This window comes from Paramormyrops kingsleyae, unplaced genomic scaffold (assembly GCF_048594095.1).
Source record: "Paramormyrops kingsleyae isolate MSU_618 unplaced genomic scaffold, PKINGS_0.4 ups360, whole genome shotgun sequence".
NCBI lineage: Eukaryota > Metazoa > Chordata > Actinopteri > Osteoglossiformes > Mormyridae > Paramormyrops > Paramormyrops kingsleyae.
Genome location: NW_027326297.1, coordinates 1 through 26,849, shown reverse-complemented (window position 1 = coordinate 26,849; position 26,849 = coordinate 1). Strand labels below are relative to the sequence as shown.

Below are 26,849 nucleotides of genomic sequence, written 5' to 3'. Positions count from 1 at the left end.
GGAACCCTACACAAATAAAAGAAAAAGACACGGAAAGATCTGCAAAGGCGGAACCGGCGTGCAGGGTGCCTTCGTAGGGGGTGTGGCTAGAAATCACATGGGCAGCTGTGCGCGTGAGCGGTGATCACCTGACTCGTCACCTGATGATATGAAGTCGGAAGTAGCGCGAAAAGAAACGCCGATTGCAAAAAAAAAAAAAAAAACATGACAGCGTCTTTTAAGTCTGGTTCTGCCTCGGGTATAACTTTGTTCAATGCAGGAAACGTAGTGTAACAGATCTGGCGTGCCTTCTTTTATTTACTGATCCTGATATGAAGGCGATCTGGAAAGGACTGTCGATTTTAGTGTGCGTTTGGAGTTTGTGCATTTCACGTAGGCAAGTGGAAACGTCCAGGTCCGAGTCCCGTCTCTTGAGTGGGAAATGGGGGCTACGGAACTCAAACGGGTCACTGTCACTCGCTGCAGACGTTCCCGGCTGCGTGCACTCCGCACTCCTCAGACAGGGACTAATTCAGGTAGGTTAGCTTCCCCCTGGCTGTCCCGATCCTGCATTCAAATCCAAAACTTTCCGCCTGGATTGTCTGGACCACCGTGTTATTACTAGTTTTCAGTGTGCTTTGATCAGTGAACTACAGGGAACAATGCACACCCCTTGCCTTTTCAGATTATTTTTGTCTGTAATAGTTATTTGTTATTATATTGCATCCACTTAAAGTGCAATGGGGCAACACACTAAAGGGGCAATAGCTCTGAAACAAAATGGGACAGCCATGTCCAATTGTGTGTGTGCTTTATCAGTGGAGTCTGGGGGACAATGCACACCCCTTGGATTTTCAAGATCACGTTCTGTCTAGCAGTTATTAATTATTACATCGTATCCATATTACATGCCATTGCTCCATTTCATACATATTGACAATTAATTGATAACACAAATTTATCCATAAGTAAGTTGTAAAGTGTGAATTAGGCAGTGCACCGTGGGACAAAGCAAATGTATCGCAGCTGAATTGCTTGATTACGTGTTTCGTCACATTTAATACATTAGCATTAATATGTAGTCCACTGATCAAAGCACACTTCACTAGATGTGCCTGTCTCGTCTAGTTTTAAAGTTATTAACCCATTCATGTATTGTCCCATTGCACATTATACGGATACATTCGAACATTAAAAAATTAATTAAAAATCATACGTAAAGCAATCTGGGAAACAAAGAGGTGTGCAACAGTTGCCATGAGCCCAAAATGCTAACCGACCATGTCATTACAGCTGACAGGACCTATTTTATTAGCTATTAACACGATTTTGCAGAAATCACGAAATGGTTTGAAGCGAAAAAATAATCGGTGTGCATCGTTGTCTGTGGACTGGACAACAGGATTTTATCACTAAAAACGCCCCACCTTACTTCCGTGAAAAGTTACTGAAGCTAGAAAACTGAAGGCTAACTTAACTGTGGTGAAAAACCCTTGTGTTTTTCAGCTTTCCACACTTGATCTAAATTTAATTACTTTAAGCGGGGCTGCCAGCTCTCACGCATCTGGCGTGACACTCACGCTGTCTGATTGTCACGCGAGCAATCTCACGGCAAATCTATATTATTCTATTATTATTCCATTATAAACCTACAGCTACATCAGCTAATTTTGCAAACCCTACAAACAATTTTTCAAGGCAATAAATCTGTTACATACATTTAAATGCGTGTGCATATGTGCAGACTTGTCTCTTATTGAAAATCTCAGGCCAGCCAGCTGACCAAAGTTGGCAACCCTGAAAGTCTGATTGCAGGTTTTGGTTTTTATGGTCTTAGATTTCATTTTGTTATCATTGAAATGGAATATGCTGTTGTATACCCAAATGTAAAAATATGTAACTTTTTAAAGCCATGTACCTAATTTTGAATCGAGTTGTCTACCAAGAAACTTCCACAGTACATGTACAGCCAGATGTGAAAGTCCTGTCATGCTAACAGTGAAGAGGAATTTATGGATTAAAATTTACTGTCATTACGGAATTATTTTTTTTTTTCTGTTGCAGGCCTTGATGTGATTAAATAAATAGATATAGGTAATTACTAATGCAATTTATTGCACAAAAGTAATTAGCCAAGATACCACTAATTAGTGGGTTGACGATACAGTTAAACCAAGCTTGAGAAATTATGATGTTTTGTAGTCTGAATAACTTGGTAACAGACATAGCTGCCTGGTGCAATTACATCAGGATATTTCTGTTATCTTCAAATGCATAATTTACCATAAAATAATGTAAAAAAGTATTGGTTGCCTCAAAGTTGCAAGCAAATAAAAGAGCATTTTTTCATTGAAAAACGTGCTGCATTTTGTCATATGTTTCTTTTTTTGTGATTCCCAACCGAATTGCATATTGATAATGTTATTCAGCCTTTTCATGACGCCCACCTCTCGCACACTGTGCTTTCTCTCTCAGGACCCCTACTACAGGCTCAATGACTTGGCCTACAGGTGGATTTCACTCGATAACTGGACCTATACCACTACTTTTTCTGTGCCCCGGGGGACCAGGTAAAGAGCCACTTTCACCTTGCCTCCTTAACCATTAAACCGGTGTTAAGTACGGTATATTGGTCATTACTTCTAACCACTTACTGCACATGTGTCAAACACAAGGTCTGAGGGCCAAGTGAAGTGCCATTGCCTCATTTCATGCAGCTGATCGAATAAGGTTCTAATCTGCCCAGCAAGATGATTGTAGGCTGCTTCTTATTTTATCTGTATTCTTTAGTTAACACCTCATAACTATGGTGATTAACTGCAGACACTGAGATCACAAAGTTCTATTTACTTTATTACCAGATACCATTTATCTTGCATTACTGGTAATCACATTCTGATCTGTGTTATCAATTTTCTGAAGGAAACATCCCCCATATCCAAAGAATATTCATCTTCACCCCCCCCTCCCGTCCACCCCGTCCACCCTGTCCACCCCAGTCATATGTCAGGCTGAGATGGGTCCGTCGTGGCTTGTTAAGTGAGCGTGACACCACTCACGTGCTTACACAGACTGTCCTTGTGTGGTTTTCATGTGACTTTTGCACGCTCCATGGTCTTCTAATTACTTGGCACCCAGGTTATCAGACGTCATCAAAAGGACAACAGTGGTTGTTTAGTTTAAGTGCAACATATATAATAACCTCATCTACTGTCAGACTTTAGATATATTTTATTGGTGCATGAACAAAGCCTTTTGAAGAGAGCATTTTAAGTCTGCTGTTGGCTCTCAGCAATAGGTTTCGTGCATGTCACAGGCCTATTATTAAAAGTGTTGTTCTTCTGCCAGTTTTACCAGAGGAAATGAATGATTTAGCACCATCTGCCACAGAGATAATGTCTTTTTTTTTCTTCTTCTTTTCAGGCAAAAGCAGAGGGTTAGTTTGGTGTTTGATGGCGTGGACACTGTGTCGACTATCTCCCTCAATGATGTTATCGTGGGGACAACAGACAACATGTTCCGCAGATATGTAAGTTATGAGGTCACTGGCAGGTCTGCCCTTCCCCCAACAGCTCATATAAGACATGGGATATTTCTTTGCAGGACTTTGACGTCAGCATGACGCTGAGGCAAGGCGACAACGTGCTGGTGGTTGACCTGGTTTCTGCAGTGGGCTACTCGGCACGCCGCAGCCAGGCCCATACCACATACAAAGTGCCCCCCGCCTGCCCCCCACCCGTGCAGAAGGGCGAGTGTCACGTCAACTTCATCCGTAAGGTAAGCCCCGCCCAGAGACTTTTCTCTGAATGACAGCTTTACAGTCAGAAGCTGTATAGACTACAAGCCCGCCCAGTCGGAAGCTGTAAAGACTGCAAGTTCGCCCAGTCGGAAGCTGTAAAGACTGCAAGCTCGCCCAGTCGGAAGCTGTAAAGACTGCATCATTAAGGGCTCAGGCAGAATGAAGCCTGGTGAAGGTGCCCTTATGCCTCTTTCCCTGTGCCAGGAACCCTGTGACTAGGCGTGGCTTTTCCCCAGGGGTCTGCAATGCACAATGATTAATCTATTCTATATTTATCTATTTCTCTTTTGCGGTTATCACTGTGTAGTTCTTTCTGCAGTAAATTATGCACCTTTCATCGCTACATGGCATATTTTTACCTCATTTTTCTTACTGTATTATACATTATTTTCATTTCCTTTGGCAAGAAATTGTGTTGGGATTTATCTTCGTAATACTTCTTGACGACAAACGGCCATTTTGCTTACTGGTCCATGCCTGAAATGAGTAGCTTTGAAACGCTTCCTATCCTGTAGTAGTTGAAGGTTCACCATCGTGTGCCATTAAGAAGCACATTTTTGAGCAGGAATGGCCATTCAGGTTGTTTAAGAAACAACCTGAATGGGTCATGCGTCAAGAGGGAATCAGTGGCGTGAGATGAGACCGTTAATGCAAATGAGCAAGCAGGGCCATCTGTACTGTTGGCCGCAGGCACGCAATGTTCCCATAACGTTGCCGAAACGGTTGCGGGACCGCTCCATGTTTAAAGCCCTCCCCGTTTCCCAAGGGAAGGGAGTCACAGTGGATGTGACGGCAATGCTGGCCTACAGGAAAACTGCGTAATTAGTCTGAGTTAAAAGCACAGGCAGCTGGTTATTTTTGGACAGTGATCTCCTGGGGTCCGCACTTGGCTAAAGGCAGAGCGCTGCTGATGACTGTACTCCTGTTTTTAGTGCCGCTGCTGAGCAAAGTTACTGCATTTAGAGTTTCCCCTGCCCTGCATCTTGGGCCACTGCTTAAAAAAAGGGGTAAAATAAATAATTATGCACACAATTGTCGTGTACGCGCAGTCCGCTAAAAAACACTTCACTGAGTGAACGAGAAGCCGCATCAGTAGATGTGTATGTATGCTTCTCTTCCAGGCACAGAGCTCCTTCAGCTGGGATTGGGGCCCATCTTTTCCCACTCAAGGAATCTGGAGGGATGTTCGGCTAGAGTCCTACGATATTCTGCGGCTGCTCTATCTCTCTGCTGCCCCAGCATTTGGTATGCCCCCCCCAACCCTCATGGGGACCTGGTCTCTCATCGCTTGTGCAATGTCAACACTTCCAGTTGTCTTTCACCGCTTAGTTCAGTGCCATTGGTTCATTATAGCTGAGATTTGGAGAAGTATGGCTACTTCAGAAGCTTGATTGTTATGTGATGTTTTGACTTCATGGATGTATTTAACAGGAACTGGGTTAACTGGTTCACTCTAATGTCATGGGTTTCAATTTCTCTCTAATTGTTCTTAAGCTGGTTTGTGGCAGTCTTCAGCAGGGTTAGGCAGCTCAAATCCTGGAGTGCCGGTGTAGGATGGAAAACCTGCTGGATTCCGGCTCTCCTCGATCAGGGTTACCTACCTCTGGTCTAGGAGAAGATGGGAGACTTAATATGCTCCTGTGTGGTTGTTTCCTTCCTGCTTCTCCTACACACTTTTCAGACTCCAGCTCCTCCCTGTGGAGTGTGGAGGTGGAGCTGGTCTTCGATACCGTAATGGCTGTCGAGGGATACGTGAAGCTGGCCCTTGCTGATTTAGCTACGCAGCAAACCTTCCAGGCATCGCTACCCCCTGGACAGAGTAATAACACATTCATCCTCCATGTAAACAAGGTGGGAGGGGGTCCCTTCATGTGAGGGGGGGCTCTCGGTGTTGATGTGTGCTGTCTGCTGCTGTTCTCAGACCTGGGGGCCACGAGCTGAAAAATTCCCAATGGATTCTGAGCTTGACACATTGCTCATACTTAGCCTTTTCCAAATCTTCCCAGTCTTCCGGTGTAGCACCCATCCAAAGCCTACGATTGTGCTAAGATTGTTTCGCAGATGTGAAGCAGCGATTAACGTTTAGCTCACTGCTACACAAAAGCTCTTACTGCCATGTTTGTGTATTATATGTTTGTTGGGAACACACTAAGACAGGGCTATTCAACTCACGGTCCTCAAGGGCCGAGCCCTGCTGATTTTCCAGCCTTCCTTCACCTGTGAGCCGGATGTGAAGCCTCTGACCAATCAGAATCAGTAATTATTAAACTAACTACCTGGGAGAACTGAAAACTAGGCCTGGATTTGGAATCAAGGGCCTGAGTTGAATAGCCCTGCACTAAGATAAGCCGTTACATCCTAGCAGAAGCCATGAAGCACTGTAAGAAGATCTTGCGTATCATTACATTTGCATTTGTTTTCAAAGCAGTGTTCAAAGTTTGTCACATTTGTACAACATAGTGAAATGCTTATTCTGGCAGGTTCTTAAAATTAGGGAAATATTTAAATTTACAGAGTGTAATATCAATGTATTTTCTGGGGGGTTTGGCACCTATCCCAGAGGCTACAAGTGCAAGGCAGGGAACAGCCCAAAAGGGGGCGCCAAACCATCACAGGGCACAAGGCAGGGAACAGCCCAGGATGGGGTGCCAACCCATCACAGGGCACAAGGCAGGGAACAGCCCAGGATGTGGCGCCAACCCATCACAGGGCACACTCGCATACCATTCACTCACACATGCAGACCTATGGGCAGTTTGACAACTCCAATTAGCCTCAGCATGTTTTTGGAATGTGGGGGAAACCCAAGGACCTGGAAGAAGCCCCACGACAACACGGGAAGAACATGCAGACTCCACTGGCGGAGCCATGGCTGGCACGTGAACCCTCGTCCGAGAGCTGTGAGGCGACAGTGCTAACCACTGCACCAATGTGCCACCTTCCGAATATAATAAAATATGATAATTTACAACTATAGAAATAACAATAAACAAGACAAAAGTACAAATAACACAACACTGTGATAGTGGGTGCAAATATGCAAGGGTTAGTGATAAAGATGTGAGAGAGATGGTGAGTATGTATGTTTGTGTGCAGTTGCTGATTGATTAAGTGTGGCTCTTGAGAGGTCTTACCGCTTGTGGATAAAAGCAAATGCTGAAAATCACACAAGGAGTCAACTAGGCACAAGATCAGCTGGGAATAAGGACGCGTTACACTTGTGGAGAGTGTGACCTGGGCTTGCCATGCTGGCTTCTAGAGTCGATGGATGTTTTTGTTTGTTAGTTGCCATGTCAGTGATGTTTGAGAGCATCGGCATTATGAATACATTCAAAAGCATTGTAAAGCCTTGTTTTCTCCATTGTAGAGTTCCCCAGTGGACCTTTGGTGGCCCGCCGGATATGGAAAACAGAACCGGTACCAAATGAACGTGCAGATGATGCTAGATGGGGGACTCGTCTTGGACACGGTCACTCAGGTCTGTCTTCTCAGCCATTCCCTAATATTCTCTGATCATTTTACCTGATGCTTGCAATGTGCCAATGCAGCACAGCTCTTGTAGAGTTAGTGGGTTACAAATAAACCCATAGATACAGATGTTCAAGGAGGACATTTAGGATCAGTATACAGATCGGCTTGGTATAGGCTGACCCCGCAGCTCTGGTTACGAAATTTCTGGTTTTCTGCAATTTCCTGTCACTACCAATATTTTAGTTGAATTTGTCTCCAAATCTCTCTTGCTGATAAGCTTCCCGGGGAAAAGTGCCTTGGCAGAGCAGACTGAACGTGGTGCTGTGTTGAAGTTGGCTTGTGGTGGAAGACCCCCTTCTCGTAGCATCATCCTGGATGGGGCGGGGGGACATAAGTTAACCAGTGATGCTCTGCTGTTGCTAGGGCTTTTGCTATTTAGCAGATCACTTTAACCTGCAAGTAAGAAATACTCAGCTGTGTAAACGAATAAAATAATTGCATGACTGCTGTCTAGTGTTTAAGGCAACAAGTATCAAATGTTGCAGTGTTTTCTTGTTTTTAAGCAAAATTTGCATTTCTACTGCTGTTGAGATATCTCTGAAATATGTCACACACCACTGTTTTTCATGGATTAGAAACAGACAAAAAAAAACAAATTACAAAGGTCCAAATAGTTATATATTTATTCCTGTTTATTAATAGTGCTAGTAAACCCTGTAACCAAGCAAGAATCTGCCTTTGCAAATGAACACCACCCAGAATGAAAAAACCTATTGTGACTATAGAGATGAATTTCCACATTGAGTGATGCTCACACCATTTAAAGTGATGTCTTCATGCTAACGGATATCCTGCCACTCGGGCCTAAATTTATGTTTTTTCAAAGGAGCAATCCCATCCAAGGAGGATTGTGGGAGCTACAGTTACATTTACCACTGAATAGAATCTCCATAGTTTTAAAAATCCTTTAGAAAAGGACTATTTTTGTTTTTGCTATATTTATAGCATCCTGGTTCCTTTTGTTACTCATTTCTTTACATATATTAAGCTGTGTACAGTTGAGAAAGTAGGGTCAGCCAGTCCCTAGAGCAGATGGGCATCTGGCCTTGCTAAAGGACCCAATAGTGACATCACTCTGCCAGCCACGGGATCTAAACCAGTGACCTTCCCGTCACGGCACAGAGTCCTAACCTACGGAGTCACACACTGCCCCAAAAAAATTGGCTTGCTGTATGTTTGTCTCCACGTCTGTAGGTATATTTTCGAACCGTAGAGCTGATCCAGAAACCAATCCCTGGATCCCCCGGCATGAGCTTCTACTTCCAGATCAACGGGAGGCCAGTCTTCCTCAAAGGCTCCAACTGGATCCCAGCCCACTCATTCCAGGATCAGGTCACGCCTGAAACGTGAGACCTAGTCCTGCCGTGTGTTTCCTGCTGCAGCATATCAGTCCTGGCCTTTTGCTGACCTCTTGGTCTGATGGTGGACCACAGTTCTTCTACTGATTCATCCCATTTAGTTCTGCCAAACTGACATCCTCTAATTTTCATGGAGGTTCCCCTGTAGCAGCAATGCAGCCTCGAGGTGTGACCCTTACAAAGGCGTCCTGTGTCCTCTGTAGGCTGAAGAACCTACTCCAGTCGGCCGTGGATGCCAACATGAACACCCTGAGAGTGTGGGGAGGTGGCATTTACGAGCAAGACCAATTTTACAGCATCTGCGATGAGCTTGGGCTCATGGTAATACCTGCTTATTTTCCTTCGAAGAATCTTGGGTGAATTACAATCCACAGTTCATACAGTCTTTTCCTGAACTAAGATGTACTGTATACAGTGCATGATGGATGGATAGATCCATACATAGACATATACAAACAAGTGTTGTCATGATACCAAAATTGCAAACTGTGATAAGATACCAAGAAAAGTATTAAAATTTGATGCTGTTTTTCCATACTTCGCACAATATAGAATGTAACTCAAAAAAATTTTTTTTATGGCAATTTTGTTTGTCACAAATACTTTACAACCTTTTGTCCACTCCTGTCACATGTAAAAAATAACTGCATTGTCAGTCAAAGCGTAATATTATGTATCGTAGTAGCCATTGTAATTGCGTTCAGCGATTTTGAGCAATAAAAAAAAACGCTTTATAATTAGATTAAATCTTTATTATAATAATGCATAATAGAACAAACATACATCACTTTTGTATGCCTTCTTAATCCTGTGTTTCAAAGCACAAACACTTCTAACAATTGCATGTCTGTGAAAGTTTGTATCCGAATGATCGACACTAATCAACATGACCTCAATATGCCGATCATATACCATTCATGTCTAACCAACTGCAAAAAATGTTTTATCCTGTGGGGAAAAAATACACGTCACACCTCTACTCCAACTGCGTTTGCCCCGTGCGGTGCATGCAGGCTTGCGTATGTTCTGTAGTTTACTGCCTTCATTTGGCACAAAGCCTAGGAGTTTCCAGATGCACCCTATTGATTAAGCGCAGTGGTGAAAGCTCTGATGCTTCTGAACGAGTCATCTTAGTGACACCCGGCGTGTGAAGCTTCACTCAGGTCTAGGTGTGCGCCATCTTAGCGACACCCGGCGTGTGAAGCTGCACTCAGGTCTAGGTGTGCGCCATCTTAGCGACACCCGGCGTGTGAAGCTGCACTCAGGTCTAGGTGTGCGCCATCTTAGCGACACCCGGCGTGTGAAGCTTCACTCAGGTCTAGATGTGCGCCATCTTAGCGACACCCGGCGTGTGAAGCTTCACTCAGGTCTAGGTGTGCGCCATCTTAGCGACACCCGGCGTGTGAAGCTGCACTCAGGTCTAGGTGTGCGCCATCTTAGCGACACCCGGCGTGTGAAGCTGCACTCAGGTCTAGGTGTGCGCCATCTTAGCGACACCCAGCGTGTGAAGCTGCACTCAGGTCTAGGTGTGCGCCATCTTAGCGACACCCGGCGTGTGAAGCTGCACTCAGGTCTAGGTGTGCGCCATCTTAGCGACACCCGGCGTGTGAAGCTTCACTCAGGTCTAGGTGTGCGCCATCTTAGCGACACCCGGCGTGTGAAGCTGCACTCAGGTCTAGGTGTGCGCCATCTTAGCGACACCCGGCGTGTGAAGCTGCACTCAGGTCTAGGTGTGCGCCATCTTAGTGACACCCGGCGTGTGAAGCTGCACTCAGGTCTAGGTGTGCGCCATCTTAGTGACACCCGGCGTGTGAAGCTGCACTCAGGTCTAGATGTGCGCCCAATGGCCAGGCTGTGGAATTCCTGCCATGAAAAATGAGTATTGAAACAGAATTGATGCTTTCGGTACTTTCACTAATTTTGACAACACTAATAGACACACACAGACACACATACATACATACTTTGGTAATCCTGAAAGAAATTACTGGTTTACTATGTAAAAACTCATTCTGACAATAGACCAATATCAAACAATAAACAACAAACAGTACCAATGCAAAGAAAGTCGGGGAAATTATTCAGCCACAATTTTTTACTTGACAGAAGGATTGCTTGTCAAATGTTATTTATAATCAAATGTTTTTCTGTTATCTTTGACAGCTTTTAGTTTCAATTAGATGCATCTCTAGGGAAGCTTGAGCACCTTTCCAATGTTGATAGTCCCAGCTTTAAGAAAAAATGACATTTTGATGCATTAATGCAGGTGTTAGAGGTCTTTCTTGTGAATACATTTTTATGAAATAATGAAAATCATGATTCATATTAAGTAAAAAATATTCTTAAATGTTAAGGGGAAGGAAATTTCAATAGTCTAATTTCTATATCGTGAAACATATGGATGAACACACTTATTGTTACAATAGAGTGGATAGTGTTGCTTGAGAAATGTTATCCTCTGGTCCTGTGCTTCTGCCCTCCAGATCTGGCAGGACTTCATGTTCGCATGTGCGCTGTACCCCACAGAGTCAGACTTCATGGAGACCGTGAGAGAGGAAGTGACTCACCAGGTGAGCGGGATCAAGTATCGAGGCTCACCAGTGTTTCTCAGCCGGCCACAAGATGCAGGGCAGAATCTGCCCAGTTAAGGCCATGGAAAGGGCCACATTCCGCATTTTACTTTCAGCTGTGTTGTTGTTGTACCTTGTATCTTCATAAAAAAAGAAAAAAAAACTTGGCAGCACATATATAAGGTTAAGAAACTTTTTCAGGGCCTCTTGTGGGACTGATCTGGCAACCTAGAGATTACCAGCAAGCCCTTAAGCACTATACCCCTTCGCTTGTAAGACAAGTGTGTAGTATCAACAGATACATAAGGAAAGTTCATATGAATTAATGCTTATTATTCCAGTATTAATTTTCTGAATGTATTTTTTTATTATGGTTCATAAAGTGCCACCCTGTCCAGGATAAGCTTGAAGAATTCAATTTCATCTGTGCATCTGTTAATTATTCATTTTTATTTTAAGGGATTAGCCAGTCTCTAGAGCAGATGGGCAACTGGCCTTGCTCAAGGACCCGATAGTGACATCACTCTGTAGGTTAGTGCCCGTGATGAGAAGGTCACTGGTTCAAATCCCGTAACTGGCAGAGTCCTAACCTACTGAGTCATACACTGCCCTAAAACTTGCCTTGCTGGATGTTACAGATGAGAAATGAGGGCACTGAGTATCAGTATCCATATTTCCAACATGTGTGAAAGTGCAATTTGGCGATACTAGATCGTGAATGATTAAAATGTCTCCATGATCTACCTTTACGGAGAGATCATTAGTGTCATGCTACAGTGCACATTCTACCATTTGCAGTTCTACACACGCATCTAAAGTTCTCCATTTTGACACACCGATAAAGTGGTACTACCAAGTAGACAGCGCTTTGGATTTTGTCCTCTCTCACTTTCACTCCCTCATCCCAGCATAAATGCACAACATGTAAAACATTCTCGGTGTAATGTAGCTGCATGGAGCTAAAAAGAATTCAACATCGGTTACAGTCCTTATTTTAGGTTTTGTAACTAAGGCTTCAGGGCTATATTTAAAAAAATGGGGGAATTAGTTTGGTTGTACTTGCAAAATAATCAACAAGAAAAAGAATCATCATAAGATCACTGGAAAAAATTGTGATATGATGTTTTTGCCTTATTGCCCACCCTTATGTGCGGCATGAACAGAAGGCAGGTGAGTCCTCTTAAGGTTGAAGAGCTGGAGCTTATGCATTCTGCTTTCCGGCTGAATTATGGATGTTGTCATCCTCAGTGTAGTTATTTACAGTTTCAGCAAAAAGGACCCTAAGAATAACCAGGAGAAGTTGTTCAACCACATGATCATCAAAATGATGGTTGTTTCCAGTGTTATATGTAATGACTTGTCTTCATCTGTTGATATTGTCCGAGTTAATAAATACTTACAGGACATATTTTATCTATGAGTGATGCCTTGTTGATTTGCTGTCTGTTGGTTTGAAGGCATCGTGTGTTGTTACGGTTGTGTTTTGTGTGCCAGCTGAGGAGGTTGAAATCCCATCCCTCTATCATCGTGTGGAGCGGTAATAACGAGAATGAGGCGGCGATCGCAACCAACTGGTTCGGAATACCCCAGTCAGAGCAGCCGCAGTACGTGAAGGATTACACCTCCCTCTATGTGGACAACATCCGCAGCATCGTCCTCAGAGTGAGTCACTGACCCTTTCAGGTGATGTTTTGGTAGGCGCTTGTTTTATTGGACTCGTCCTTCCTCTGAAGCTACCAGCACCTGCATGCTGTAGAGCTTTATCGGCGCATAGCATCGTCGCCACAGGAAACCTCAGAGGGTTTGAAATGGAGCCAGATCTGCCATCATGAGTACAAATGCAGGTTAGCTGTGAAAATCTCTGGCAGCGATCCGCATCTGAAGAAGGCTGTCTGTTTATCAGGTGGATCGGACCCGCCCCTTCCTCACCTCCAGCCCCACCAACGGGGCAGAGTCAGAGAAGGAAGGCTGGGTGGCACAGAATCCGTACGACACCCACTACGGGGACACCCACTATTACAACTACTTAGCCGACTGCTGGGATTGGAGGAACTTCCCACGGACGCGCTTGGCCTCTGAGTACGGCTTCCAGTCCTGGCCGTCTCTGTCTACACTGATGAAGGTAAACCCCCCCGATGGCATTATATAAATTACACTTATTGTTGTTGTTGTGGGCGGCATGGTGGTGCAGTGGTTAGCACTGTTGCCTCACACCTCTGGGACCCAGGTTCGATTCTGGGTTACATGTGTGTGGACTTTGCATGTTCTCCCCATGTCGTCGGGTTTCCTCTGGACACTCCGGGTACCCCCCGACGGTACAAAGACATGTTGAGGCTAATTGGTGCTACTGAATTGCCCATAGGTGTGCATGTGTGAGTGTGCCCTGCGATGGGCTGGCCCCCCATCCTGGGTTGATCCCTGCCTCGTGCCCGTAGCTTCCGGGATAGGCTCCAGACCCCCCACGACCCAGAAGGATAAGCGGGTTGGAAGATGGATGGATGGATGGATGGATTATTGTTGTTAATAATATAAAAATAATAAAATATCATTATTATTACTACTACTACTTGCAGTGTGGTTGGCTTGATAAAGGCAGCATCAGCCCACATTAACTAGTTGCCTGTTTTGTCCTTAATGGCAGTTATAAAGTGAAGCTATTATGAAGCGTAAATCCTGACGTTTTTTTTCTCTCTCCTAATTCTTGACACGCGAGATGAACATAAGCAGAGAAATGAGTCGTCTGCAGCTGTAACATATTTTTAGACATTACTTTTTCGTTGTCAGAAAGGTCAAAATTTTGAGTGTGTAAACTTGGATTAAGAATGTCTGTGGAGTTGTTATACTTAAGTGTTTTTTAACACTGAATAATGTATGCAATGTGTCAGTGATTGACAGGCCAGTGAGTGTCTCGGACCATGAATGATTTACTGTATTATATTTTAAAAATAAAACCTCCATACTTCAAAAAAAAGTTTTTAACAGTAACATTCACGCCTAAATAGCATACTAGCTATTAAAAATGTTACCTATTTAGGAGCTCCCCTGGTATAGTGTCAGTGAGGTTAGTAATGGCTGATTTTTTTTTAACTGAGTGGAAGCATTTGGGTGGACGTAGGAGCTCATACCCTTAGACATTTAACTGTTAACTGTCCCCAATGCAGGTCTCCGTGCCTGAAGACTGGAGATACAGCAGCCTCTTCTCCTCCCATCGTCAGCACCACCTGGCTGGCAACATGGAGATGCTGCTGCAGGCGGCTCTGCATTTTCACCTACCCCAATCTCCCCATCCCTTACAGGAGTATAGAGACACGCTCTACCTCACACAGGTAGAGGTGAAGCACCTGTGCACAAGTAACGACCTAATTGTAACATCCACTCATTGCAGTTTGGTGGTCAGGTGGGCCGGAATGTGGCTCAGAGGGATAGGACTTTGTGCCTGTGATCAGAAGGTTGCCAGATCAAATCCCATGGCCAGCAGATGCCTGTGAGCAAGGCCCTTAACCCCCAGTTGCTCCTAGGGCAGTGCTAACTGGCTGACCCTGTGCTGTGACTCCCCAAGCTTGCTCTCGCATGAATGTGTCTGTGTGTCTCACAGGCAGCAAAATGGCATAGAAGAAAGAAATCAATATTACTATTGTATTGTATATGCAAGACACCAAGATGTTTAGTTTGTGGCTAAACACTGATCCGTCTGTATGTCTGTGTTTGTTCTTAACACTATTTCCGTTTCTATGAAATCAATTAGTACTTTTTGTATATCTCAGATCAGTCTTTGTCAGGTAATCACCTGAAATTCCCCTATACATCTGCCTTGATGGAAAGGAAATTGTAACCATGAACAGAATATCCTTAGTTCTTCTTAGTTCTTGCATGTGAGGTTTTCCCTGAATTCAGCTGTGAACTGCTTCAGTTTATTTACATATGACTGAATAATTAATCATCATGTGTTTACCCCTCTGCTAGAGTGATTGCCTGATTTTTATTTTTTTTTTATAATCATTTAAGTTTTTTCTTATTAGGAATCTGAAGTGTTTGTGTAATATGATGTAGTAATTTATATTTGAGGCCATTTGAATCTGAGTCCAAATATTGTAAATATGTTAACTCTTCTATGGCTTTAAGGAGGTCCAACTGTATGTTGGGATGTCTAGAGTCACAGGACAGTGTGTCTCTCCACGTTTGCTTACAGGTGATGCAGGCGCAGTGTGTGAAAGCTCAGACAGAGTTCTACCGCCGGAGTCGAAGTGAGATCATCGAAGGCCAGGGCCATACGATGGGCGCCCTCTACTGGCAACTCAATGACATTTGGCAAGGCCCCTCCTGGGCCTCTATTGGTTAGTGCTTTCACCCAATGCGTCCGTTTCCAGTTATAAAATGCATACATTTTAACACGTCTGAGAAAAATAACAGCACTTTAGTAAATCTAGAGTGGTACCTCACAGAGACTGGCCAGCAGATGGCAGCATTTTCACACTGCATGTGGAATTCTCCAGTTTCTTCGCTGATGGATTCAGAACAGATGGACACGTTACATCAGGGGTTTGTGCACTTCAGTGGAAGATGACTCTTTCTGTTTCCTCAGAGTTTGGGGGGAAGTGGAAGATGCTGCACTACTTTGCCAAAGATTTCTTTGCTCCTGTGCTGCCGGTGGGCTTCCAGGACCAGGGCAATCTGCTGATCTATGCCGTGTCGGACCTGAACAATAACAAAACTCTTAGCGCGGTGGTAGGTCTTTGGGGTAAATGTAGAGCACTCGCATGTAAAAGTGGTGGAGGATACCTTGTATCTTCATAGATAACATAATGGTGTCTGTCAGATCACAGTGTACCAGTGGAGCAGCTTGGAGCCGGTGTGCACTGTGACCTCTGGGGCGGCGCCAGTGAGCGGAGGAACAGCTCTTCCCCTGTACAAAACGCCACTTAAGGAGCTGTTGGCAAACTGCGCAAATTGCACCGTGCAAACCTGCCTGCTAACGTTCCATCTTGAGGAGGCTGGGCGCCAGCTTGGCCCCATGAACCACCTCCTCCTGAGCTCCCCCAAGGAGGCCCAGGGGCTACAGAAGCCTGACATCACAGTGAGTGTCCTGCCATTTCCTGCCGGCCCTCCTCCTCTGCCCTTGAACTACAGCCTCCCCCCATAATTGATAGTTTCTTGTTGTAATCAGCTTTCAATAAGTAGATATTTAAGGTTTTAGTGATACCAATGCTACCCCAAAGGCTAATGCTGAGTCCACCGCAAATGGGTTGTTGGTTCATCGAAGGACACTGTCACACTTGCTGTCACCCTCACACTAATGGTGAGTCAGAGTGAGGTGTACAGGTAAAAACTGGGTATCTGTAGGAAATTCACATGACAAGAACAACTCACAGCAGTTCTCGCAAAAGGAGCTGTCAGGAGTTCACATTATTCTTTAAAGAATTTCCTGGAAGAGAGAGTATATGGGGAACTGGCTACCATCATTTCATGGAAAGAAAAATTGCATTGGAGGCTAAGCATGACAGTAAAGGTTTCTTCCAATATTTTAACTCCAAGAGAGCACTAAAAGCTGAAATCACTAATTTGCAGGATAGTAAGGGCCTTATAATTGATAACGAAATTGATATGGTAAACGAGTTTAATGATTATTTTTCAAGGGTGTTCACAATAGAGAACACAAGTAACTTACCACCAATTAATACGAATACAGCATCGTCTATGACCAATATATGTATAACTGAGGTTGATGTGATACTAAGCCTAGCTAAACTCAAAATAAATAAATCGCAGGGGCCTGATGGCATCTTACCTTTAGTCTTGAAAGAGATGAGGGATATTATTAGCCAACCTTTGACTTTAATATTCCAGAAATCGTTATCTGCGGGTGTGGTACCATCAGATTGGAAGCATGCTAATATAACACCCATATTCAAAAAAGGGGATAGAAGTAATCCAGCAAACTATAGGCCAATCAGTTTAACTAGCATTACTGGAAAAATAATGGAAGCTATAATTCAAGTGAAAATGGTAGATTACCTAGATGCAAATAACATTATAAAGGATAGCCAACATGGATTTAGGAGAGGTAGATCCTGCTTAACGAATCTGCTTGAGTTCTTTGAGGAAGCTACAAGTGAAATTGATCACAAAAAGGCCTATGATGTGATTTACTTAGATTTCCAGAAAGCCTTTGATGTTGTCCCCCACAAACGGCTCTTGTTAAAGCTTAAAGCTGCAGGAATTTTAGGAACTGTGGCAGCTTGGATCAAAAACTGGCTAACTGATAGGAAGCAGCGAGTAGTTATTAGAGGCACTATGTCACAGTGGGCCTCCGTTTATAGTGGGGTACCGCAGGGTTCAATTTTAGGACCACTATTGTTCCTAATTTACATTAATGATATTGACACGAATACATACAGTAAACTGGTTAAATTTGCAGACGACACTAAGGTGGGCGGGGTAGCAGATACTAATCTAGCAGCAGAGAGGCTTCAACGGGATCTGGATTTAATTAGCGAATGGGCTGATACTTGGCAGATGAAATTTAACACAGATAAATGTAAGGTAATCCATGCAGGGAGCAGAAATATACAGTACAGATATTTTATGGGTTCCACTGAAATAAAGGTAGCTGATTACGAGAAAGATCTCGGTATGTATGTTGATGCTTCCATGTCCCACTCTCGCCAATGTGGGGAAGCAATAAAAAAGGCGAACAGAATGTTGGGTTATATCTCTAGATGTGTGGAGTTTAAGTCAAGGGAGGTGATGTTACACTTATATAATTCCTTGGTAAGACCCCACCTAGAATACTGTGTGCAGGTTTGGTCACCATACCTCAAGAAGGACATTGCTGCCTTAGAAAAGGTGCAACGAAGAGCTACGAGAATGATTCCTGGTCTTAGAGGAATGTCTTACGAGGAGAGGTTAGCGGAACTGAATCTGTTCAGCCTTGAGCAAAGGAGACTAAGGGGGGATATGATTCAGGTCTATAAGATTCTAACGGGTCTGGATGCTGTTCAGCCAAATGACTATTTCAATATTAGTCTAAATACTAGAACTCGTGGCCATAAGTGGAAATTAGCGGGAGAACATTTTAAAACAAATTTGAGGAAGCACTTCTTTACACAGCGTGTAGTCAGAGTATGGAATAGTCTTCCTGCTATTGTAGTGGAAGCTAAAACCATGGGTTCCTTTAAATCAGAGCTAGATAAGATTTTAACAACTCTGAGATATTAGCTAAGTTCTCCCCAAACGAGCTTGATGGGCCGAATGGCCTCCTCTCGTTTGTAAATTTCTTGTGTTCTTGTGTTGTGTTCTTAATAATAGTGAATTATTTCATTTCCTTTAACTCTGCATAGTCACTGCATCATATTTATCGCTTTCTATAGCGACTGCTCAGTTTTTCATTTTTTATTTCATCTACCAATAAACTGTGAAAAGGATTTTTATTGTTGCTACTTTTCTTGCGTTTCAAACTACCTTTACAAAGTGATGGGTGTGGGGTCCAGTGACATTCCAGACTGATGGGCCTTTGACAGTATGCAAACTACTACAGGTGTGGGGACACCTACCTCATCAATATTCATTTTGAAGGCCACTGACTGAGAAAAAGAGTGTCACTCTAAAGTGCTAACACTTTAGTAATCAAACCACATAAAATATCAGAATGTCTCTTTCACCTATGTGTAGCCAACCCGTGTCTATAAGCTTCAGAGCTCAAAAGTCTTACCTAGAAATGTCTATAATGTGATTTTTTACAATTTCTCAGCATGTCTGAAAATAGGTTTTTGAAAAGTATGTTTAAAGTTGATTTTAACAAAAAATAGAATAACATTCTAAGTGGTCTCAGATTATTGGTGCCGAGTTTGTCTGAATAAAAGCAAATGTAACACTTTGGGATAAATGTTTTTTAGAGAGGTGAAATATTTTAAAATGTCAAGGTATGTCAGACTAATCCGAAAGTGGCTGACAGGCCTCAGACTCCTGAGGGTTAATGGCACAACTGTTGTATTAGTAAGATCTATTTAAAGCATGTAAAAGTGAAAATAGAAACTCACAGTAATGTGGATCTTTGGTTTTTGTTAAGAATTCCATGCATTACTGTTTTACGACATTCGACGGCTGATTCCCTTAAGTCTCATTTACAGGAAATTCAAGCCATTTCTCCTAATGAATTGGGTGTCTTTCGCTGCTCTCTGCCAGACAAAGGTCCAGCAAGACGGAAACACCTTCACGGTTACCATCCAGACCTCGGCCATCGCCCCCTTCCTGTGGCTGGACGTGGGTGACATTCCCGGACGATTTGACTCGAATGGTTTCTTAATGGTCACCAAGAGCCGGTCAGTGCAGTTCTACCCCTGGGCTCCCACAAGCGTTGCTCAGCTTTCCCAGGTGCTGACGGTCTCCTCCCTGAGGGGTGTGTACTGACCCCCACAAGTGGTGCACCATGATCATCTCGCCAATTTTCTTTGAAATTAATCCATTTAAATTGAACTCCCTTCTTGGTCTTATCGGGAAATCCTTATACTGAATGAATGTCTGTGCAACTAAATCAAATGTTGCCTTGGAACAAGCGGTTGGGAAACAATTGTACACAACAAGCATCCCCCAGTAATTTGTGGTACATATTCTGCAGTAATTTTACAATGTGCCTGGTGTGGATAATGACTGGAAAATATAGTAATGAATGTCCAAAGCACTTTACAAAATTTTATTATAAAAAGTATTACAGTCATGCCAAATAAAAGCAAACAAAATAAAGTAGCTTTTAGTCGAGTTTATATAGAACAAAATGAATTTGGTACATAAAACATTTGGCTGTTAGTGCAGGGCACATCAAATTTCTATATGACAGGGACCATAAGTGCTGTAAGTAGTAACATTCCAGACATGCATGAGGGACGGTTTCCCTTTAGCAAAGGTGCTGATGTTTTTCTAATTCTGGAAAACCTCTATTCAACACAGAGTACTTTGCAATAAATATGCTTCAACGTTTAGTTGTACTGCGCTGTTTTGTTTCCTCAGAGACAAGTGTACAGCCATCTTAATTTACATACTCATTTGCATATTTCCAAAGTGGAAAGCATTTAAGTCTGGATATGTAGCTTAAGTAAATGTACCTTATCTTTAAACACCACACTACTTTTAAAAGTCAGTTGCAACTACAAGAGCACAAAGGCAATTTTACACAAAGAAAAACAAAGATTCACAATGGATTGACAGACTCCAGGGGACACACAATTACAAGCACAAAATGGATAATAGTAGCAAACATTCACTTGGTGAAACAGGAGTTTATGCCCTTCTGCCTTTAATCAGCAGTAGGTCTGTTTCATTAGGAAAAAGGTGATATTTAAAAGGATTGACATTTGAGGTGTGGTGCTCTGGCCACATGGGAGGACTCCTTGTCTTTCATGACCAATCAAGGTTGGTGACCAGGTCCATCGCTGCCGATACTACATTGCTTCATAGCTGAGCCCCACCCCACACTATTATACTGAATGTAAAATATCACAATCCCAAGGGGGGGGGGGAGCAATTTACTCTAACCTGAGAGCAGTCTCTGAGCCTCTTTGGAGTTTTATACAAAACATGGCTGAGACAGAGTAGCTTTAAAAGAAACCATTCTATCCTTTTATTCCAGGGGCCTAAATGTCAGGTACCTGACTAAACATGAAGGAATGGATACGCACTCAACATATGACGACTTCCTGTGGAGTGTGGGACTGACATATGTCCCCCTGTCTCTCTCTTAGCTAAGTTTGACACCATGAAAGAATTTCTCTACTACTTCTGCTTACGTGTCAATATTGCAGCCGACTTAGTAAACGTCAGTAATGACCGCCACTTCTAGGCGAAACAGAACTCAAAGTGTGTGAAATAACATCTGCATGTTTCTTTGGTCTGAGGGAGACCTGTCTGTGACACTGAAACTGTCACGCCACGGGGATCCCCGATAGGCCAAGGAGACCGTGGTAGGGGACGTGGCAATTGGGTTGCAGGGCTTGGAGCGATTACAGTTCAACCTGTGTGATGCACCAATGGGCAGGGTTGTCAGAGCAGCCAGGAGGGCCGCACAGCGAGCCCACCAGGCTGAGACTCGACTTCATGAAGGATGTCTCCACCCCGCTGTCACACGTAGTGCTCTCCTCTGGCCCACCGAGCACACACTGGGGCGCACCTGTGGGGTGGGGGGCGGGGGGGGGGGGTGACATGGTCACATGGTTTATCGTAGTAAGTGAATGAAACAGGACAACTAACACATGGGTTCCCTGGGGAACCGCAGGGACTGTAAAGAAGTTCAAGAGCAGAAAAATCTGTATTATCCACAGATAGTCTTTGTGTAACAGTTAGGTACAGAAAAATATTGGGTATGGAAAAGTTACAAAGCTGCACACCATATTTTATTAAAATCGCATATAGAAATGTAAATCAGAGGCTTTTTATGGCTACAGTGTCACCAGACTGGAAAAAACTCAGACCTAAGAGATTTTTTAGTATCAAAAACTACTGATTCCCAAAGAAAACAGAGCTTTAGAAGTTCCCCCATCGCGGTTTTCCAGTTGTGACGACTGAGTATCTGATTACGTAACGAAACCACCCTCTGTATTGGGTTACGTAACGAAACCTTTTAATGTCAGACGTTACGAGTGAAGCACTCTCACTTGCTCTCGGTTCCACTTTGGAGAACCGGAAATGGCGCTGAGCCCTTTAACATTTCGGGAGGGGGGGGAGGTAGAGACGGAACGGCACACCCTCCACTAACTTTTCACTGTACGGATTTAAAAGCAGAAGTGGCCACTTTCTGAGGGGAATTTGACTGGCGCTCATGTCTGTCAGCTTGCAGTTTCTGACCCTTTTCCCTGGGAATTCCCTGCTTTGCTTATCAAGAAAACACTGCAAGGTATTTGACCTTAACAGTTAAAAAAGAAAACAACCACACCGACGGATACTTCACTGCCATAAAACTCCAGGAAAACCCAAAACTGTGCTTGACTGGACAGGGAATACTACCTTCATTGTTGGAGACGGAAGGAGCCACATGACGCTTAGGTTCATTTCTGAGGAATGATGTCATTACCTTTTAACATTATAATGGACCTTTTTTTCATCAGTCATGTGGAGTTACAGCGCACATTTTGGCATGTGGGTGGGGGAATTTGATTTTCACCGGGGGAATATCAACCTTGCTGAAAGAACAGACAAGCGGTCAGGGCTCACAACGTAGCTTTACCTGAGGTCTGCTCCTGCAAGTGTGAGCACAGCGCGTCTTCACACAGCGCCCTCTGTAGGATGTCCAGAGCACTGCTGCTGTCCACCTGTCTCAGGGCCCCTGCTAACTCCTTCACTGTACCACCGGACACCTGTTAGCAGGTACACTGAGGGTAAGCGTTCACCAGCCTGGTACACGTTCACGAATATCCCAGGGACATGTGACTGAGGCCGGGCACTTATCAGTGACTGGGACAGGTGCAAAGAAACCTCCCTGGCTGTACCTCCAAAAGTATTCACTTTGTTTTTGGGCAGGTGGATAACGAGGACAGGCAGCCATTTTCTGACATGACATATTAATTAATGTAAATCAGGCCAGAAAGATGCACAAAAGCCAAGAAGCCAGACAATCAAAAGGCTGGGAATTTTACTCTCCAGCAACTTCAGGCTTCAATACAAGAACATAAAAGTGGTTATTACTCTGTGTCTGAATGCCTCATACAAACATCACCTCATCACAGCAGATATGAGAGCCAAAATCTGCGAAAGATGATTCATTTCTATGAAGACAGGCCCTATACCCAAATGACAAGTTTCAACAGCACACATTTGCATCTCAAAAAGGTGGAAAATAAAAGGCCATATTTTCCTATAAACAGAATCACAATTTCCATTTTGGTGGGCTCACAAATGATCAAATAAATATGAGGACTTTTATATTCATATAGCCACCTGGAACAGTCATTTTCAGAGAACAAGTGAGCAACACACCGATACCACCATGGACAGAGAAGTCACATCAATGAGGTGATTAAGAGGGTAAATATAGTCTTATGTCAAGCCTGATTGAGTAACGTTTGATCGCATTTACATCTGAGGTCCACAGTCAATAATATACACTGATCGAGAGATACCTAAAAGCGGACGTAGAAGAATGTTGGGGGTGTACCACTTGTTAGCATAACAGGTGCAGGAGAATGGGCAGCACTGCCAGCGCATGATGATTCACGGTCTATATGTAACTTGTAGTATGGTGTATATACAGTAATGTATATGTGATGGACAGCTACAATGCTACAATACTGAGATGCGTCCGTTTGTCGTGGTTCCAAATGCGAACGCAAAGCTATAACTGGAAATTTAATTTGGGTGACGACAGCAAAAGATGCAAGCCATGTGCGCAGTAACCAGCAAAAAAGTACCAGCACAGCCTCGAAAGGGTGTTTGATACCAGGGGGTGTGGTGTGTGGGAGCATGGTGATAGGACAGCTGTGACGGGGCGGGGGGCGGAGCATAGCAGTGAGAGCACTCCATACCTCGTAGCTGTCCAGCAGCGTGCGTGCAGGGGAAGGACTCAAGCGGAAGGCAGTATTGAGCACTCCCAGACCCAGGGCTTGGGCCAGGCTCTCCCAGGTCTGCGTGGGCTGCTCCAGGGCACGACACAGTGCCTGCTTGGTGTCGTCACTCAGCCTCTTCAGGTCCCCTTTAGGACACAGTTTTGAGCATTAGACCGAGCTCCACCCCCACACCTTCAAACCACACAAGCAGAACAATGCTGCAGTGCTATACAGAAACAGCTCATTCTGCTCAATATAACATTCAGCAGAACCACAGGAATGGTGGAGATCACCAGCAATTTTCTGTAGCACCACAGCCAATCAGGGGCAGGTTAACTTCGAGGGGCCCTTAGCTGTCATGGCTAGGAGGCTCCCCACAGCCACTTTTTGTGCCAAAAGAGAAACGAGAGGGAATTAAAAGCAATGCAAAATCAGTAATTCACTGATCGGCATGTTAAAGGTGCCGGTGGTTAAACTTGCTAAGCAGGGTGCTGGTGAATTGATTGTGCAGATTTATAAGTTTAACCATTGAAGCAGCTCAGGGCCCCTCATCTGTGCTGTGGCCCTAGGCCTATATTTCAGGACAGCTAATCCCTTAATCCCCCCCCCTGCAGCCCATAACGTGCCGATTCCAGTTTACCTTGTAGGGGCACAGCAGCCGGGATGCTGATTGGTTGGTACTGCTTGCCGTTCAGGATGTCATATACCTGTGGGGAAGAGGTACCAGATGCTACTGGGGCAAAATATGTGGGGATTGACTGATTATGTTGATTCTTAATGCCATGCTAGTAACTGCAGTTATATTCATAACAAAAGTACAAAAGGGTATTAGAATAAAGAACCAAAAAGGTAAAAACGTCATAAATAACTATTAAAACACTACATCTTAAAATGATGCTTAAGATTGTCTTTTGATGAAAAATCTAAAGGCCTCTGGCGGAACTTTACTGATTTCTAAAAGGAATTTTTAGTAAAGTGGAAACTCCACCTAAGGCCGTTAAAGAAGGATAATACTGTAAAATGTGTGAGGAAACAAGGCTGCTGTCAGAGTCATGACTCCCTGGGAGTACCGACCTCAGCGCTGGCCGCCACGTCAAACGGGCTCGTCCCTGGGACGTAACCATCATCCTCATCCTCCTTGCTGGGGCTCTGCTCGTCGTCACTGTCGTACAGGGGCTCGTAGTTCTGCCTGTGAGGGTCTGCTCCTAGACACCAAAAGGAAGGCGGGTTACCTCAGCGAGCGCTACTTTGGTCAACGTGCATATCTGAGAGAAGGGAGAGACATCCGGTTCCAGGAGGTATTGGGGTGGAACCAGTGACATTAGCAGGGTGAACTACTCATGATTGTGTGCTACATTTCAGAGTGACAGAATAGCCAATAAGCTTGTATCCACCAGTGGCGTGAATCAGCAGGTCTCACCCTTAGGTCCCACCCACAGCATGGGTATTCAGTCTGTTTAAATAAAGCCTTTTTAAGTTAAATGGAAAATACTTTTATATTTATTTCATTTAGCAGACACTTTGGTCCAATGTGATGTGCTATTTGCCTCACTTGTACACTACAAACAAACAGCTATTAAGGAGTCAACTGGGCATTAGTGTAGCTAGGCTGAGCTTTAGTGGCGCACTCACCCGCAGCCATGAGGAGAGCAGTCAGCTTGACTGAGCCACGCCCCGCAGCAATGTGGAGGGGGGTGGAGCCATTGTAGGTGCACAAGTCCACATGTGCATTGCCCTGTAGGTGGGGCAGACGGCAGGAATTATGAGGTTACTCTCACCATAACTTTTTACTGGTAGCTTATCACCCAAAGTGTCTAAAAAAGCTTTTGTCCATTTATTAAGGCTCTCCAAGTGAGTGATGTTTTGGAGAGTCACCAAGCTAGTTTAGCCTCTACTACACAGCATCTCCAGTGTTTCTCAATCCAGTCCCCAGGGACCCCTAGATGACCCACATTTTTGATCCCTGCCAGCACTTAACCAAACAAGAATACCGAATACCTGGTACAGGTGTGCTGGGAGCTGGGAGGAAGTAAAAATGTGGGCCATCTCAGCATCCCTGAGGACTGGGTTGAGTAACACCGCCCTATGGGGAACTGTCCACCTTTCCCAGATTGCACAAAGCCAACCCCCTCCATCCCTCCTCCCCGTAACGCAGCCTTGGGCACCTCTAGCAGTAGGCAGCCAGCGAGCGAGACATTGTCCAGCTCAGCGGTCAGGTGCAGTGCACTGCGGCCACTGCTTAGCTCCTGTGTGTCGGCTGATGCCTCGCTCTCCAGCAGGTGGCGCAGGGATGCCAGGCTGTTCGCTAACACTGCCAGATGGATGGCACACAGCCCTGAGGGGACACCATGGAATTAGTTCAGAGTGTTTTATTTAAGTGCAGGCCACGCCCCGTGTGCAGGCCACGCCCCGTGTGCAGGCCACGCCCCGTGTGCAGGCCACGCCCCGTGTGCAGGCCACGCCCAGTGCATACCTGCAGTGTTGGGCTGATCGACAAGCTTCGCCGAGTCTGGGTGCCGCAGGAGCAGCCCGAGGATCTTCCCGTCACCTTGCTGGGCGGCCAGGTGCAAGGCCGTGTTTCCGTGGCGATCTGTGAGGCTGGCATCTGCCCCGGCCTCCAGCAACGCCTCCACCGCCTCCTCTTGCTGGGTAATGACAGCCAAGTGAAGGGGTGTCTGAAAGACATAAGTCCAATGACTGACGCTGCCCTGAGAGAAAGGGGAAAGCAACCCAAGGGATCTACGCTGCTGCTCTTTCTGGGATATGACCCCACAACCTCTGCCCACTGAAAGCATGTGGTACCTGGTATAGGTCATTCCTCATGTTGATCACATCCTCCCCGGGTAGTGCGGAAATGACCTGGGCCAAGCTGCGCACTGCCCACGTCCGGCTGTGGATCACGCCCAAGTGCAGACCTCTGCCAGAGGGAGAAGCCCTTCACTACCAGACCATAACTTTATGATCACATTCATTAACTTCACAGACTCCCTATTACTTCTGAAGATGGGTGGGACTAATGTTAGCCGCTAATGGAGTAGTGGTCACTGAACCTCTCTTTTTAAGAATCAAGGTCATTCCTCAGTGG

General features: G+C 44.6%; 2 protein-coding genes across 2 annotated transcripts; one reads left to right on the top strand and one right to left on the bottom strand.

The window, feature by feature from the left end:
* Nucleotides 1-153: 153 nt before the first annotated feature.
* LOC111833173 (mannosidase, beta A, lysosomal) lies at nucleotides 154-20,212 on the top strand. The gene is made up of 17 exons (XM_023791150.2): nucleotides 154-515; nucleotides 2,455-2,549; nucleotides 3,403-3,508; nucleotides 3,583-3,756; nucleotides 4,900-5,023; nucleotides 5,460-5,629; nucleotides 7,146-7,256; nucleotides 8,504-8,655; nucleotides 8,871-8,988; nucleotides 11,151-11,237; nucleotides 12,732-12,899; nucleotides 13,141-13,359; nucleotides 14,399-14,563; nucleotides 15,427-15,571; nucleotides 15,820-15,962; nucleotides 16,054-16,311; nucleotides 19,419-20,212. Exons 1-17 carry the CDS (start codon nucleotides 312-314, stop codon nucleotides 19,641-19,643), a joined length of 2,664 nt encoding a protein of 887 aa, XP_023646918.2. The 5' UTR covers nucleotides 154-311; the 3' UTR covers nucleotides 19,644-20,212.
* LOC140587567 (nuclear factor NF-kappa-B p105 subunit) lies at nucleotides 19,913-26,695 on the bottom strand. The gene is made up of 9 exons (XM_072708817.1): nucleotides 26,567-26,695; nucleotides 26,238-26,439; nucleotides 25,930-26,099; nucleotides 25,397-25,499; nucleotides 24,839-24,969; nucleotides 24,405-24,471; nucleotides 23,744-23,910; nucleotides 22,450-22,579; nucleotides 19,913-21,396 (listed from the first exon to the last, which is right to left on the bottom strand). The coding sequence occupies exons 1-9, from the start codon at nucleotides 26,585-26,587 to the stop codon at nucleotides 21,230-21,232; spliced, it is 1,158 nt and encodes a 385-aa protein (XP_072564918.1). The 5' UTR covers nucleotides 26,588-26,695; the 3' UTR covers nucleotides 19,913-21,229.
* Between the last annotated feature and the right edge of the window lie 154 nt (nucleotides 26,696-26,849).

Excerpts from the sequence above, each read along its gene's own strand:
- LOC111833173 (XM_023791150.2), top strand. The coding sequence starts at position 312 with ATGAAGGCGATCTGGAAAGGACTGTCGATTTTAGTGTGCGTTTGGAGT. Across the intron at positions 516-2,454 it reads TCAGACAGGGACTAATTCAG|GACCCCTACTACAGGCTCAA; the intron begins GTAGGTTAGCTT and ends TTTCTCTCTCAG. Across the intron at positions 5,630-7,145 it reads TCATCCTCCATGTAAACAAG|AGTTCCCCAGTGGACCTTTG; the intron begins GTGGGAGGGGGT and ends TCTCCATTGTAG.
- LOC140587567 (XM_072708817.1), bottom strand. The coding sequence starts at position 26,587 with ATGAGGAATGACCTATACCAG. Across the intron at positions 24,472-24,838 it reads ACGTGGCGGCCAGCGCTGAG|GTATATGACATCCTGAACGG; the intron begins GTCGGTACTCCC and ends TCTTCCCCACAG. Across the intron at positions 23,911-24,404 it reads GGCTGCTGTGCCCCTACAAG|GGGACCTGAAGAGGCTGAGT; the intron begins GTAAACTGGAAT and ends TGTGTCCTAAAG.